General features: G+C 39.7%; 1 protein-coding gene across 1 annotated transcript in view; it reads right to left on the bottom strand.

Annotated features, from left to right (window-relative positions):
• Positions 1 to 3825: 3825 nt before the first annotated feature.
• CLRN3 (clarin 3) overlaps positions 3826 to 14902 on the bottom strand; it is a 53895-nt gene continuing 42818 nt past the window's right edge. Inside the window, exons 2-3 of the mRNA XM_086922568.1 lie at positions 9236 to 9418; positions 3826 to 5039 (exon numbers count right to left, since the gene is read on the bottom strand). Of these exons, the coding sequence (XP_086778694.1) occupies positions 4768 to 5039; positions 9236 to 9418 (455 nt within the window). The 3' untranslated portion in view covers positions 3826 to 4767. The remainder of the gene's footprint in view (positions 5040 to 9235; positions 9419 to 14902) is intronic.

Below are 14902 nucleotides of genomic sequence, written 5' to 3'. Positions count from 1 at the left end.
TGCTATTGGCTAGTTACAAAAATCCCAAGATATCTAACTGGGTCTTGATTTGCGGCTTGAACCCTCAAACAAGATGGAAAAAGATTTAAATCAGTGTTGAGGGCAAGGACCTCCGTTTTATTTAAATTTATTTTATAGCCCCCAATCTGTTCAAAGTCTCTAAATTCCCTCAATACACTTTCAATATTTTCTTTATTGGGCATCAAATATAAAATAATGTCATACGCAAAAAGTTTCAACTTTGCCATTCGGGGAATAGGGGATTGGATAGCAGAATTATTTCTAATTTTAATTACTAACGTTTCCATAAAAAAAGTAAAAAGCAGCGGCAAAAGTGGACAACCCTGTCTAGTCCCCCGGTTTACTTTTATCGATCCTGCTCGTTTTGAGTTGATTAATACCGGGGCCAAAGCCCCCTGATAAATATTACGTAACATATCAGTAACCTGAGCTGGGAAACCAAATCGAACAAGGGAATAAAACAGGGTTGTCCAATTAACCAGGTCAAATGCTTTTTCAGCATCGACCATTACTATACATGCCGGGGTTTAAATTAGTGTTAAAATAATCCAGGGCCTGTATTAAAAACTCAGTATTAGCTTCCATTAATCTTCCCGCAACAAAACCTGTCTGGTCCCCATGAATTACCTCCTGGGCTGCGAATAAAAATTGTTCGGCCCATACTTTCAATAAAATCTTACAGTCTGAATTTAAAAGACTGATGGACCTGTAAGAGTTTACATCCTCAGGGTTTTTTTCTTTTTTGACAAATGACACAATTATCGCTTCTTTGAAAGTTGCGGGAACCAAACCTCCTTGCTTAATATATTTAAATAGTTTTTTTCAAAGGTGTCAGCAATTCATTTAAAAAGGTTTTATAAAATTCGATAGGGAAACCATCCTGGCCACATGCTTTTGCCCCAGCTGTTTTTTTAATAGAAGTCGATATTTCCACTGAATTTATTTCAGATCCCAATTGAATGATCCGGGTATCTGAAAGTTGATCGATATCTAAATTAGAAAAATAATCCTGAATCAGTTCTTCGCCCACTGTATACTCTGTGGAAAAAATACGGTGAAACTGTTCTAAAAAAATCTGTAAAATCTTATCACCATTGACCTCTTCCTGGCCGGTCTGGGTGTCCTGTATCTTCACTATAGTTGCAGACTCCTGTCTTTTTCTTGTTGTATTAGCCAATAGTTTCCCCACTAGCTGGCTATCTTCATACACCTTCTGTTAGTACATTTTTGAACTACAAATTTCCTCCAATACAAAGAAATCTCTCAGAGCTGCTCTCGCCTGTTCTAGTTGGTTAGGACACTGCTGGAGCTGAAGGGCATATTCTTTTTTAATTGCGGTTTGTAGCTTGACTATTTTCAGCCTTCTACCATTTGCCTGGGCGGCTGTCTAGGCAATAATGTGGCCGCGAGCTGCCGCTTTAAACCCACCCCACACAGAGAAAGGCTACGCAGTATTTTCATTTATCTTGAAATATTCAGAGATCAACTCTCTAAAAACCACCACCAAATCCTGATCTTGGAGCAGAGTGCGGTCCAGCTGCCACCTGGACCGCTCTCTGTTTTACCCACCAAGTACAATTTCAAGCTCCACTTTTGTTTGGTCTGAGAAGGGATTACACCCACTATCTATCTTAGAAACCTGGAGAGATCTTGATATAAGAAAAAATAAATTTGAGATGCAGTTCGAAAACGATGCGAATAGCAAGTAAAATTTGTTTTCTCTGAGTTGCTATTTCGTCAGGGATCTACTAATTGATATTCTAGTTTGAAGGCTTCCATAATTCTTTTAGTGTTTGGTTTCAGTTGTTTCTTATTTTTGTTTGAAGTGTCTTTTTTCAAATCCTGTATAAAATTAAAATCCCCTCCAGTATGTTTCTAACATTTTATATTTAAATAAAATAATTGTAAAAATGTTAAAGTATTTTTAATTTCCATGTTACATTTAATACTTATCATTTTTAATATTGTTAAAACAGTCTAACTATGTTTTTATTGTTTATAGTTAGTATTTAGTTAATTTTATATAATTTTTAAGACATTTAAAAAAACGAAATTTTATACGATATTTTAAAAACCAATAGTTTGGTTTCGATAATTTTGTACTTACCTTTTTAAAGATAGGATGTCAATATTCTGTCCATCGATATTCTAGACTCGATAATCTTGTAGGTTGATATTTGGTCCGTCGATATTCTGTCAGTGATCCGTTTTGCTTGTATCTGTGAAAGTGATTTACATAGTTTCCCTGTGTCCAGAATACCTGAATATTGATTTCCCAGTCACAGCAGCACAGGAACATGAACCATATTAGCTGAGTTGTTACACATAAAGAAATACATATTTTTGATGTATCTTTTGAGGCCCCTTGTAAGGCTTCAAGACGTCATGATTCTAATAGAAAAGTATCAGAAACAGAAAGACGTGCAGAATATTGCGACTCATCATCATGCTGTGTTAGTCATTTAGGGCTATATCAAGCCTATCTGCATTCCCAAATGGCCTGATTCACAGCATCAGGCCTTTTTGCAAATGCAGAAGGGCGTTTTGGTATGTTTTAATCTGACATTATGATTCAGTAACATGTTACCAAATCGCTATTTGGGATTGCAAATGTATGCCAAATCAGTATTTGGAAGGGATGTGTTTACGGTGTACCTTCCCAATACCAAACTAAAAGGTATGTATTGTTGTTTTGCGACCAAATTCCATCACAAAATAGTCACCTTCCACTTTTTGAGAATGAAAAAATTATATTTCTTAAGAGCAGGCAGTGGTCCAATGGGCCAATGAACACTACCTGTTCTTAAAATAATGAAACTTAAACGATTAATGTTCTTTTTTGAAACGCATCCTGTTTCCTTTCCTTTAAGGGCTGCATTTTTTAAAAAAAGGTTTATTTGAAAGCAATCACAGACACCGCGGTCTTCTGAACCCAGTAAACCACCATCAGTGAGATGGTTACAATTCTGAACAGGTCGCAAATAAATAATATTCATCAGGTAGGTCAATTTGCGACCTACTAGACATTTTTTGGGGAAATAAAAAGGTTCAAACATTAGGAATACCAATTTTCCTATTGTGATTTGGAGATAATTGCAACTAGGAAATCGGTATTTCTAATTTTGGCACATCTGGCCCTTGGAAACTGTGTCTATTCTAGTGACACCAAAGTGGGAACAACTCCTGTGCAAAGCCTTGCTCAGTTCGCCATTGCAGCCAAAATCAGGCTATAACATGAGAACACACATAAGGTTGCTAAAATAGATTTTAATTTACCAACCCATATTGCCAATATTCTGCAATAAGAATTTCATTTTGTTCAAGAAAAAGCAAGGCAAGACTCCAGTATCATTTGCTTGGTGTATGTCCAGTGTTTAATTTGAGGCATTGGTTGCAGGTGGGGAACCATCAGCACTCATTTTGGAGGACCAGCTCTTATTTTCCTTCATCAAACTTTGACCCAGAGAAAGAAAGAGAAAAACATGCAAGGGGGAAAGGAGGAATAAATAGAAAATAAAAAGCGACAAACGGAGATAGCAGGAACCTGCAAGAGGGATCAAATTAGGCAGGGAGTGTATGGTGGTAGATTCAAGAGATATCACGTGGAATCGAGTCTACGCAGCTACGCAGCTTTGGTTTCCAACACCCTGACCTTTGATAACACCAGCTGCTGGCTTCTGTGCAAAACGTGGGGCCCCACCACTTATTCTTTCACAAAATAAGCACTGGGTATGTCTATACAAATGTATGTGCTCTATAAGACTTAGATGAGCCATGCAATGAATTTAAAGCCTGTACAACCAATAAGAACCTCCCATGTAGATATTTATTAAGCAACTCCACAATTAAAACAAAAATAATTACCACTTTGTACATATGAAGACAGATAATTACCCTGTTTTTTCCCCCTCAATGATGCAATCGTGCTGGTCTTGTAATGTATACATTTCCTCGATATTGTTATCATTTTCTCCCATAAATCGAACTTTGACCCCACTATGCACGTACGTATACAAACAGCTGACAGCGCTCACCCTAAAACATACAGGCCCTGTTTTACGATAGTTTTGTGTCACCCTAGCACCATGGAAGGAGACGTAAAATGTAGATTCAGATATACCAAGCCATGCAAGGCCACCCTGGCGGCTTGGTAAATCTGGTGTAACGCAAGGCTGCGCAAGTCGCTGCCGTGCATTATACTGCATGGTTGGGGCGTTACATGGTTGGAGCATGGGTATTCCCATGGATCCATTCATGTATTATGATGCATTCCCTGATTTTCTAAAACTGGTAATCCAGAAAACACCTCAGAACTGTACGCCTTCACAACAGAGCTGCAACGAGGAGAAATATCTTTGTTTCTCCTCGTTCTTTCTTCTTTCCAAGTGCGGTGCATTCTGCACAAAAATAATCCTAGCTACAACGCAGGCGCAAGGGTGCCTGGGTTGGCACAAGGCAGCACATTGTGCGCCAACGCAAGGAATGCGCTATGCATTGATAAATATGGCGCAGCAAGTTGTCTTGATGTGTTGCGTATAAGTATGATATATCTGCCCCCTAATGATGTACGCAGCACAAAGATGACGTTCTAAACCACAGAGTCATGCACGTGAAGTCATACTGCGGAACTGCATTCCATTATCTCTCGACACACGTGGCTTCAATGTACACCAATAAAAGGAAAATAATTTATTAGGCAACCTAAGTTCCTTCAAACTTCAGTTCTTACAGCGCGTGATTTTCCATTTAGAATAGGATGATGTCTTTGGGCGCGTTTTCCATGGGCCTCTGCTGCTCCCGCCTCTCGCTGTATCTCGCGTGGTGATAGAGATATATGATCACAATGGTGGCACCGTTCAACAGAATAATGACCAGCAGTAGCCAAAACGAGTATCCATAGCTGTTCTGTTGGCTGAACGTTGTTTCGCCTTTAAAGTTCTTCTTTATCAAACGCTCTGGGAATTTGTTTACCTCTGTGTTGACCGCGCCCAGGATCAGGGCGAGTAGGATGAAGCTACCTAGAAAATGGGGCACACATTAGTGCTCATTCAAAAAGCTCATCACTGTAATATATTGTGCATACATTTTACAGGTATTCAGTGCAATTATTCCACAACTTGGATACAGTACAAACACATGGGGCCCAGGTTAACCCTATACTCTCCATTACCATCCATGGTGTGCAAATGAACATAAAACACATTTATTTACGAAAGGCCTCTGAGGTGGGAGTGGCTTCAAACCGTGCATCACTAGACAGTGAAAGACACGATATTATTTTTGAGTGACGTAGCTCAGTGTTTCAAGTCAATTGAACCGCTTTTTTCCAGTTCGTTGTCATTCTCTATGCAGTTGTTATGTTGGTTATATGTTGTTCTGCCCCTATAAGGGCTCTTCACAGAGCACGGGCCAGGGACGATTGAAAAGTGGGTCAGGGTGGAGGGAAGGAGGTGACATGTTAGAGGGAATCAGAATGAGCTCTGTGGGTTGACGGATGTCTCCCAACACTTTAGCACCACACTGATTGGAGCACTAGTGCATTGTGGGTAGTCGGCCCTCCACCTTGATGTATTGATACAAAGGAAGAGAAGAGGAGGGGAAATGGTGACAGTTGGCGGAGCAAAGTACAGGAGGGAATCGGAGCGTGAATTTGTTAGAAGGTGAGGTGAGTTGTGACAGTGAGAGGAATTAGGGGAAGGCAACACAGAGAGTTACAGCGCGCTGTTAGGAAGCTGGCAGAGTGGACCAGAAAGAGTGCTTTGCAAGGCAGAAGACTGCCCTCTCCCTCTTCACCAGAATGCGAGCCACCTATTTCCTAATGGATACATGTCCTTAAGAAAACATAGTTGAAAAGGGAGATGAAGGGAAGAAGAGCTATAGTAACTCAAAAGTCTTCTTAAAGGGGAGCATCAGGATTAATTGAGCAACGCACCACAAGGTGCTGAACATTTAGCTTTTGCACTTGCCTAGTGTAGGGTGTCCTGGAGGCTAACTTTTCGGATCTCAAAGGTCTTCACCTAGGTTGCCTAAGTGGGTTCCATATTGACGTGTCAAAGCCTTTATCCTGGTGGCCAAATTTGCATGTGCCCACAAATGCTTGTTCACACCCTTTTTGTCTTTATTGTGTACATACTTTCACACCTCTCCATCACAAATGTCCAAACACACACAATGATACTGTCTCAAGCTCATAGTTATAAACTCGGGCACACACATAAAAAGTGAAGGCATCATATTCGTGGCAAAGAGGTCTTAGATTGCACGTAACAATCTGTGTACATGAGTGTGCATCTATATCTACATTGATTCATGCATATTTGTATACGTGTGTGAGTGTGTGCGCGGATTTATGTACAGTTGTTTGTGTCATGTGTGTGATCATTGACAAAAGTTCTCCTCTACTGTAACCCTGATCTTGAAATGAGGCTCATGTCAGTGGCATGTAAAGTCAAATCACTTTAAAATCTGTAGTTCTGTTTTCTTGGGAATTTCTTTTCACAGTTTGTCATAAATATATATGCCAAGAACCACATTCCAAACATGTATACATTCAAACCCAATCCAATTGAGTGAGTATATATTTCAGCATTTTCCTCCTTCTTGTATTCTAAGAACTGATGCGCTTGAATGGCTCACTTTATAGTTTATTTAAATTGTTGAATGCCATGAAACTAATTGTTTTGTGTGCAAGTGCTTTGCCATGTTTTAAAATTGACAAAAAATGAATATACAACATAGGACACATGCTTGCCGACTCAATATAATGTAATCATAGAGCCTGATTCACATCGGGAAGTTACACTTTCAAGTAAGTTATACACTTTTGGATAAGTTTAATAATTTAGAGTAGTTACAAATTCTGACGGTAAGTTGCTACTAAAAAACAGTAGTAAGGCTAGCACTACACATGGCCAACCACTGGTATTGCAATACCCTCCCATAGAAGAGTATTTAAATATTGACTTAAAATAAAACCCTATAGAAAATAATGTTAAATTAATTAAATGATTTACTTTTAAAATAAAGTTTTCTACCTGTACGTCCAGGGCATGCCACATTTTCCCTGCATATGCCCACCATGTGTTGGACATGAGCAAGCAAAACCAGTAATCATTCACTAACCCTTGATTGTGTGGGCCATTGTGTCTGTGGCCAGGTGCCCCTTTGCAGGATGAGCCTCGAGGTCAGAGATTTACACAGGTGAAGCCAACAGAGGCTCAATTGGTGTAAACACAGTGCTTTCCATGACTCTAAATAGAGAGAAGAAACAGTGGGAGCATATTTAGCCCCTATCACCTCCACAACTTCACTTTCAGTGACTTGTGATAGGTGCTTCGATTTATTCACAAGGCAGCGTTAAGCCATTTAACGTGGCTTAGAGCTGCCTTGTAAATAATGCACCCTTTCACGCTGTACTTAGGGTGAAAGGGGAGGGCAATGGGTGTTGCAATGGGCGTTCCACCCCAACGCCCATTGATTTTCACGCTACCTCCTATTTACAAGGGCAATGTAAATAGGATGCATCGTCAAAATTAAGACCAGTGAAAACCTGATCTTAAATAGGTGAAATGAGGAGAAATGCTTTATTACTCATCGTTTTTATTGTTTCCATGTGTCCTGCCTTGTGCAGCACGCATATAAACACCAAATTGCCTATGATTGTTTATATGCAGGAAGGTCCCCCTTCCTCCACATAAACAATCATGTTTAAAAAAATGTGTTTTGCAACTTCTATGTGGGCTGCATTAAGCAGCACATATAGAATTTACAAAACAGCATTTAAAGATTGTTTATGTGCAGGAAGGGAAACCTTTCTGCACATAAACAATCTTCCTCTCAACACAGGCACCCTTGCACTATGGTGCAAGGGTGCCTGCGTTGGTTCTAGGCAGCTAAAGTTGGCACCAGCGCAGAGGGAAACGCAGGGCTGCACCATATTCTAGTAAATATGTTGCAGCCCTGCGTTTCTAAAGTGACCAAGCGTGTCATTAGTCATCTTGGCTTAAAGACACGCTTCGCCACTTTATTGTAAATATGCCCCTAGGTTTGGCAGGACAGGAGCACTGTTGATTTATGGTCGTTCTCCCACTCCACCAACATCTAAATTAAGAAAACAAAGAAGTGATGGGTGAATTACCTGAATTAATCTCAGCCATTTGTAATTCATCTGGACCATGCTTCAATACATAAATTGTTTGCCCAATTTGTCAAATCAGAGTGGAATGAGCAATGTGCAAATCAGTTTTGGTCAGCTTCAATAGTAACAGTCCAGCCAGGACTGTCAAGACAAGTCCCTTCTGAATGGGAGCTCAAGAGCACCTAGACCAGCTTCAACTTATTTGGGTCTTATCAACAGCGTGTAGTTTGAGCCATATGGCACAGCATCCACAGGACCAACATCTAGGCACAGCCCTAGAGGGATGTATTTCAGTACAACGCGATCTTTTAGATCGCGGTACTTGACATCGCAGGTTTTACAATGCAAGTCGTTACAACGACTTGCGTTGGAGGGCGCGGATTTCGGAATTTTTTAATTTTATATTCCAACCCCAGTCCCCGTAACAGTAGGGAAGGTGTTGGACTATAAAATTAAAACATTCCTTATCCCACAGCGCCATCCAGTGCAAGTCGTAGTAACGACTTGCGTTGTAACAGCTGCGGGGAAAAGGTCGTGCGGTGTAAACACCGCGTTGTAAACGACGTTCCCCCCCCTAGAGGGTAACAAAAGCCTTATGGGTGGATTGTTTGACTTAATCTCAGGCTTCCCACAAAGAATGTTTTGTCACTCAAACACTTCTATCTTCAAATTTGAATGCACAGTCCTGAAGCACTTCTCTGCAACTTGTTGTCCAAGTACCAGGAGAACAGTAGACAAGTGTTTTTTATGGAGTGACAAATAGAAACGTAGTACTTCTATTGCTGTCTCACTGAATCTTGTGTACAGTGTGCAGCCTAAAAAAGATGAAAGTACACTCCCGAATCTCGATTTGAAGAAAAATTGTAAATCATGGGGGCAAGTGGACATATCCACCTCAATTTGAGATTTTCTGTTTTTAGTAGACTAACAGAGAACACTTTCTCTACAGAAAATGCCAGATTTCTTATAATAATATATCAAGCTTGATGCACAAACGCTTTAGTGAATCGAACCAGGCATTGCATAGTTAGGCATCTTTAATCTCATGTCTATCATGTTGAAGGCAAACACACTTACCATTTAGGACACTCCATGCGTACACTCCGATTGGTCCAAAAAATGTTTGGTAGGGATTGCTCACACTGTTGTAGCATGTAATCCCAGAGCTCAAAAGAGAACAGAAAAGGCCAGCCACCAGCAACACGATAATCAAAATATGAACAATTTCAGCACTGTCTGTTCCTCTGGCTTCCTTTAAAACTAAAAAAAAAATTGGATTAATATACAATAGGATGATTTTAATTACAAAACAGTGCACCATGGGTTGTCAGGTTATATGCATATCTAGTAAACATTCACCAATCTATCTTTCTTTTTTATTCCAGCACTAGGACCAGAATTGAACTAATGAAAGTAGACCAACTTTAAAAAAAATGTTTAGCTCTTTTCCCACATCTTAAAATTGTAACTCTTAGGTAGCCTCAAAATTGTACTTTACCCCAGTAATTTGCTAGTATTTTCAGTAGAACACTGTTGAGCAAACAAACATTCCTGAGTGGCCATAGTATGGCTAATAATCTCACCAAATACAGTGTCATGATTTCTGACGTACTTCCCAGATTATCAGTTTACTACAATACCTGGGATAGAAGAAGTGACATCAAGCACCCTTTGACCCCACCTGCCCCACCCACAGCCTCGCACCTTTTCTCATATGTTGAGGGGGCTAGGGAATTCCATGGAGGGGAAACTATGGAAGGCAATCACAGTTCTTGCATCCCTGTTTCATTTATTTAACCCTTTGACCTTTAATTCCTTTGTCTGTGTAAATAACCCATTAAACGAACACTAGACGGTTCAATGCTAAGATTTCCAAATTACAAGGCACTGACAGCAGTAGGTACCCCTTTTCATTCCCAACTGATGCTTATAGCAATATGTGTGAATTTCTGCATTCATTCGTCTTAAATACTGTAGCATACCTGCAGTAGCTCCTGGCGAGCTGTTCGGTCATAAACGCAATAACTCTTATAGCCATCAGAGCATGTGACACCTTATCAATCCATTCTCAAAACTGGTGAATTAATAGTATTTCACACCTTGCAGATCTGCATATATTCTCTATATAAATATTGTAAATTACTACATTAAGGCCAGTTGTTAACACAATTTTAAAATTAAGCTACATTACTTAGCTAACATATTTATCTATATTTATGTCAAAATTAACTTCCGTAGTAAACCATACATCTCACAGTATTGTATTGAGACCGAAATCACATTTATATAGAATTGACCACCCTTGACCAAGTACTGAAGCACTTTACATTGGGTAGATCGCTAGCCAGGAGTCGAAGTTAATGTTAAATCTATTGTTTAATGGGATTAGTATGGTGCTCTGAAAAGCCACAATTTGATGGATTGGCTCATGTTTCTTTGTGGCACATTAATGACTTAAGTGTGAGGATAAGAGAGGGCCATGTGGGAAGCAAATGGTTGAGGGAATTCATTGATTTTGTTAGGTTGCAGGGATATGGTTTCAAACAAAGAAAGATTAAGATAGGCATTTAATTTAGGATTCTGTTGATACCCGTAGCCCCAATTTTCTTTTCCTAGGTCCTTTAACAGCATATAGACTATATTCCATATTAAAAATACTAAACAGCTTGGCGCGCCACATTTCGAAAGAAGGAACCTCTTATTGTAGCCAAAAGGACGCTATTGATATCCGTGCCACCGCCGTAGCCATACAAATGAAGTAATGGCCTTTATACATTGGTTTCCCCTGACGCACATTCTTCCCCAATCCCTAACAGCATCATAGGTGGAGAAATTTTAACAGGGGGCCCCCGTGATCTCTGACAAAAATCTCTCTATGCATCCTATCAAAGAGTTTTAGCAGTACAAGCATAAAAACATGAAGAATAAATGCACTATCTGCTCCGCGCCTAAAGCATTTTCCATCATGCTGGCCCCTCCACTTCATCATCTTGGCAGGAGTATCTACAGATTAAGGAGCATTTTATAATGTTGACTTTTTAAATTAGCTGGCATTAGAATCCTCTCAGACAAATCAATCGATTTCACCAATGAGATAGCGGGGTTTCCCAGCCAGATTTGGGGGTCCTTGAGAGAGTGTATGGCAGGATAGTGTTATGGCCAAATGAAATTTGTTATGTTTTAAGCTATTTTGATGTAATGTTATATCATGTAGGACCATGTCTTCTGTTATTGTTTGTAATAATCAGTGATGGATGACTTTTGTATCTTGCTGCTGTGGATTTCAATTAAAACATTTGTTTTTTTAAAAGGATAGTGTTGATACCCAAGATGCATTTAGACAGGAAAAGAAGAGAAGGAGCAATGCATTCAAAATAAAGAAGGGGGCGGCAGGATTAAAAGTATTCTGTAGCTAAAAACCTGCAGAAAGAAACAATTTAAAAAATCTGCTGTAAAGGGATGTGGATTTTAACAGTCTTTCTAGAGATGCTTTATAACTTTCAAATAGATTGAAGATACTTGATTCACTGCAAAAAACAAACCCAGTGCTTTTTGAGACACTATTTATGAGCGACCGTCAAGCAGTGCATTACTGCCAAGGCTTGACCCACAACCTTGTTCCTTTGGGTTTCCTGAGCATGGTATGTAGGCACCAGACATGTGTGAGTGTTTTAATGGTTCCAGGGTATCCACAGATGATAAAATAGGTGCAGGGCAATTTAAACATTTGAAAAACAACACAGGTCACAGGTATTATTCCCGGGCTGCAGGGGAACCAATGTCGTAGTAGACCTTTGGTAGCCCATGGCGGTCCCCATGTTTGCCACCCACGGCAGCCGAATTTAAGAGCGGTGGAAGGGGTGCTGGCGATTCCTGAGTTTGTCGCCCCGTGACAGCCACAGGTAACAAGGGGGAGGCCGCCACCCCAACCCCTCCCGCCTGGGCATACTGCCCCCCCCCCTTGCTACACCCCAGAGGGGAGCTAACCACAACCATATTTCCTTTCCATCTGCACATTCTAATGTTTGTTTTGCTAAGTGTGAGATCTCCTTCACCCTGATTTGCTGGCCAGGTCAAAGAGCTGACCAAGATGCCAGAATGTAAGCATTTTGTACCCAAAACATAGTCGTTTCCTTCAGTCTTCCTCACAAGGAATATATCCATCATGAGGATTGATCCTAATTTGTGTTCCCCTACATCTTCTTGGTATAGGTGTATCAGACATGTATTTTCATTCCATGGTTTTGAGCAGTGATCCACACACTAGGCACCTGGAAATGCTGTTGATGAGGGAGAATACATGATGGATGTATCCAGTATTATTCACAGGAATCAGCCAGTACCAAAGACCCCAGACATTCCTGAAAACTAGAGACACAAGTGAATCTATGGCGAGGTATATGACTCTCAGTAAGTTGTATTACCCAGAATCCCCCACAAATGTCAAAGTATGGGAGAAACAACACACAATTTCATCAATGTTCTGTAACACTTCATTACCTCATATCTTTTTATGGGTCCATTGTGCAGGACAGGTATAGCCCAAAAAATGTGACCTTGTGTAGTTCACTTTTTTATAATCAATGTTTAATTTATGCAGGGAATTCTGGGTAATAAACAGGGGTGGTGTCCACTTTCCCAAACTATCCAAGACTCCTCCAGGTGTCCAGTGCTAGAAATGAGAAGGTTTGGTTAGTTGCCCTAGGTGTCAGACAACCCCAGGCCCATACCTGTGTGTGTCTGTTTGGATTTTTTCTTAGGGTAACAGAAAATCTAAACAGCATCAGATTCCTCACTGGGTCACAGATTTGTGTGGCAGTGTATCGGCAAGGAGCCAGAGGGTGTTTGTATTTTTTGTTAGGCTAAGAAAAAAGCCAGTGTCCAGCTCCTTCCAAGGCCTCAAATGTTTGTGTATTTACACTGTTACCAGGCATGATTTTTTTCTTAGGCTCAGAAAATAGCCAAAAGAGCATCTAACTCATTGCTTAAGCACAGACATTTTATGCATGTGCCCAAGCAAGGAACAGATACTCTATGGATTGTCTCTTAGCCTAAGGAAAAATAGAAACAGCATCAGGGTCCTCACTTGGCAAAACATTATTTGAAATTAGGCTACAAGGGAAATTCCACATTAGCCTTCTAGTCCCTTAATTGAAATACTATGAAATCAGGTTCTTTCGTGTTCGCTGCCAAATTTGCTATTTAAATATCTAGTTTTCTTGGTAAAAGACAGGATGTAAATCTAACCCCTGCAAAGTTCAACACTGTCTTGGATTTAGCTTATGTTGGAGTAAGAATAGTACATCTTCTCTCCAAAGCTACAGCAGAACAGGTTAAAGTTTTAAAAAGTGCGTCAGGCCCATCTACGGAATTAAACTTAGCATACGACATCAAGATAAGGAGTAGCCAGTCTGGTTTGCGAACATGTGAGGCGTTTAGGAAAGTCCCAGAGTTAGTAGATGATTGGAGCTGGCTTCCAGGAATATTAACAAATGCAAATCCTGAAAAGAAGGATTGATGCCGATCAAATCCTTTGAATCTTTGTTCCTGGGACACTAATGGTTTAAAACCATTAATTGAGGATCAATATGTAATAGATTTCTTGAAGGCTTTTAGTATATTAATGTTTCAAGAAACCTGGAACACATGCAGTGAACCCTTTATTGGTTACTTTGAATACTGTAATGTTGCAACACGTGAAGCTAAGTCAGGTCGCCCATGTGGTGGTCTTTCTATATATGTTTCTTTAAATCTTAAAGTAGATCACTTTGAAATTGACCTTCAGGTAAAATGGCTACAGTGTGTTAAATTAATAGCTGGTCATTCCATTATTTTATTAAATGCGTATTTAAGTTGTAAAAAGAAGGTTAGACCCACACAAATCACTCAGTTATGGGGAATGGTAAAAACGTTATATTTTGGTCATTTGGACTCAGTATTTATTATCTCAGGTGATTTTAACATGCACTTTGTTGCTTTTAAAAAGCAGACACTTGACTTAAAACGTTTAGCTCAATGGACAGATTATGAGTTATAAAATACAATTTAAAGATTATGCATGACCCGCATAATATCCCGACTTTTAACAAAGCAGGTAGTTCTTCTGCAATAGATTATACTATAATGTCTGAGAAATTATATAATTTAGTAAAAAGCTATCAGAGAGTCTCAAGGATGGAAAGTGATCACAATCCACAAGTGATTCTCTTTGATCTAGCTCTAGACTATCTGCCAGAAACTAGGACTCTGGTAAAAGACCCAACAGCTTTTAATCTTAAAAGGTTAACATGGAATGAAAAAACTGAGGAAAATATTTTGGGAGTCCTTGCCTGTTTAATACAGGATGTGCAGTCTGCTCACGGTGAAGGGAATTCCATGGTTGATTTATGGTCACATTTGTGTGACGAATTGTTGGGTACATTTGCTAGGGATGAGCCCTCTAAAGGTATAACGCTGAACCATAGGAAACCAGGGTGGTATTCTTCCCACCTACTATATCAAAAAAGAAAGCTTAATAAAGCAAAAAGGTTACTGCACAGGAATAAAAACAGGCTATCACTTTTTATTATATCACTTAAAATTAGAGCTATCAGAGAGTCTCAAGGATGGAAAGTGATCACAATCCACAAGTGATTCTCTTTGATCTAGCTCTAGACTATCTGCCAGAAACCAGGACTCTGGTAAAAGACCCAACACTTTTAATCTTAAAAGGTTAACATGGAATGAAAAAACTGACGAAAATAT

The sequence above is a fragment of the Lissotriton vulgaris genome, chromosome 5 (assembly GCF_964263255.1).
Source record: "Lissotriton vulgaris chromosome 5, aLisVul1.2, whole genome shotgun sequence".
NCBI classification, from domain to species: Eukaryota; Metazoa; Chordata; class Amphibia; order Caudata; family Salamandridae; genus Lissotriton; species Lissotriton vulgaris.
This window is presented reverse-complemented; position numbering and strand designations above follow the sequence as displayed.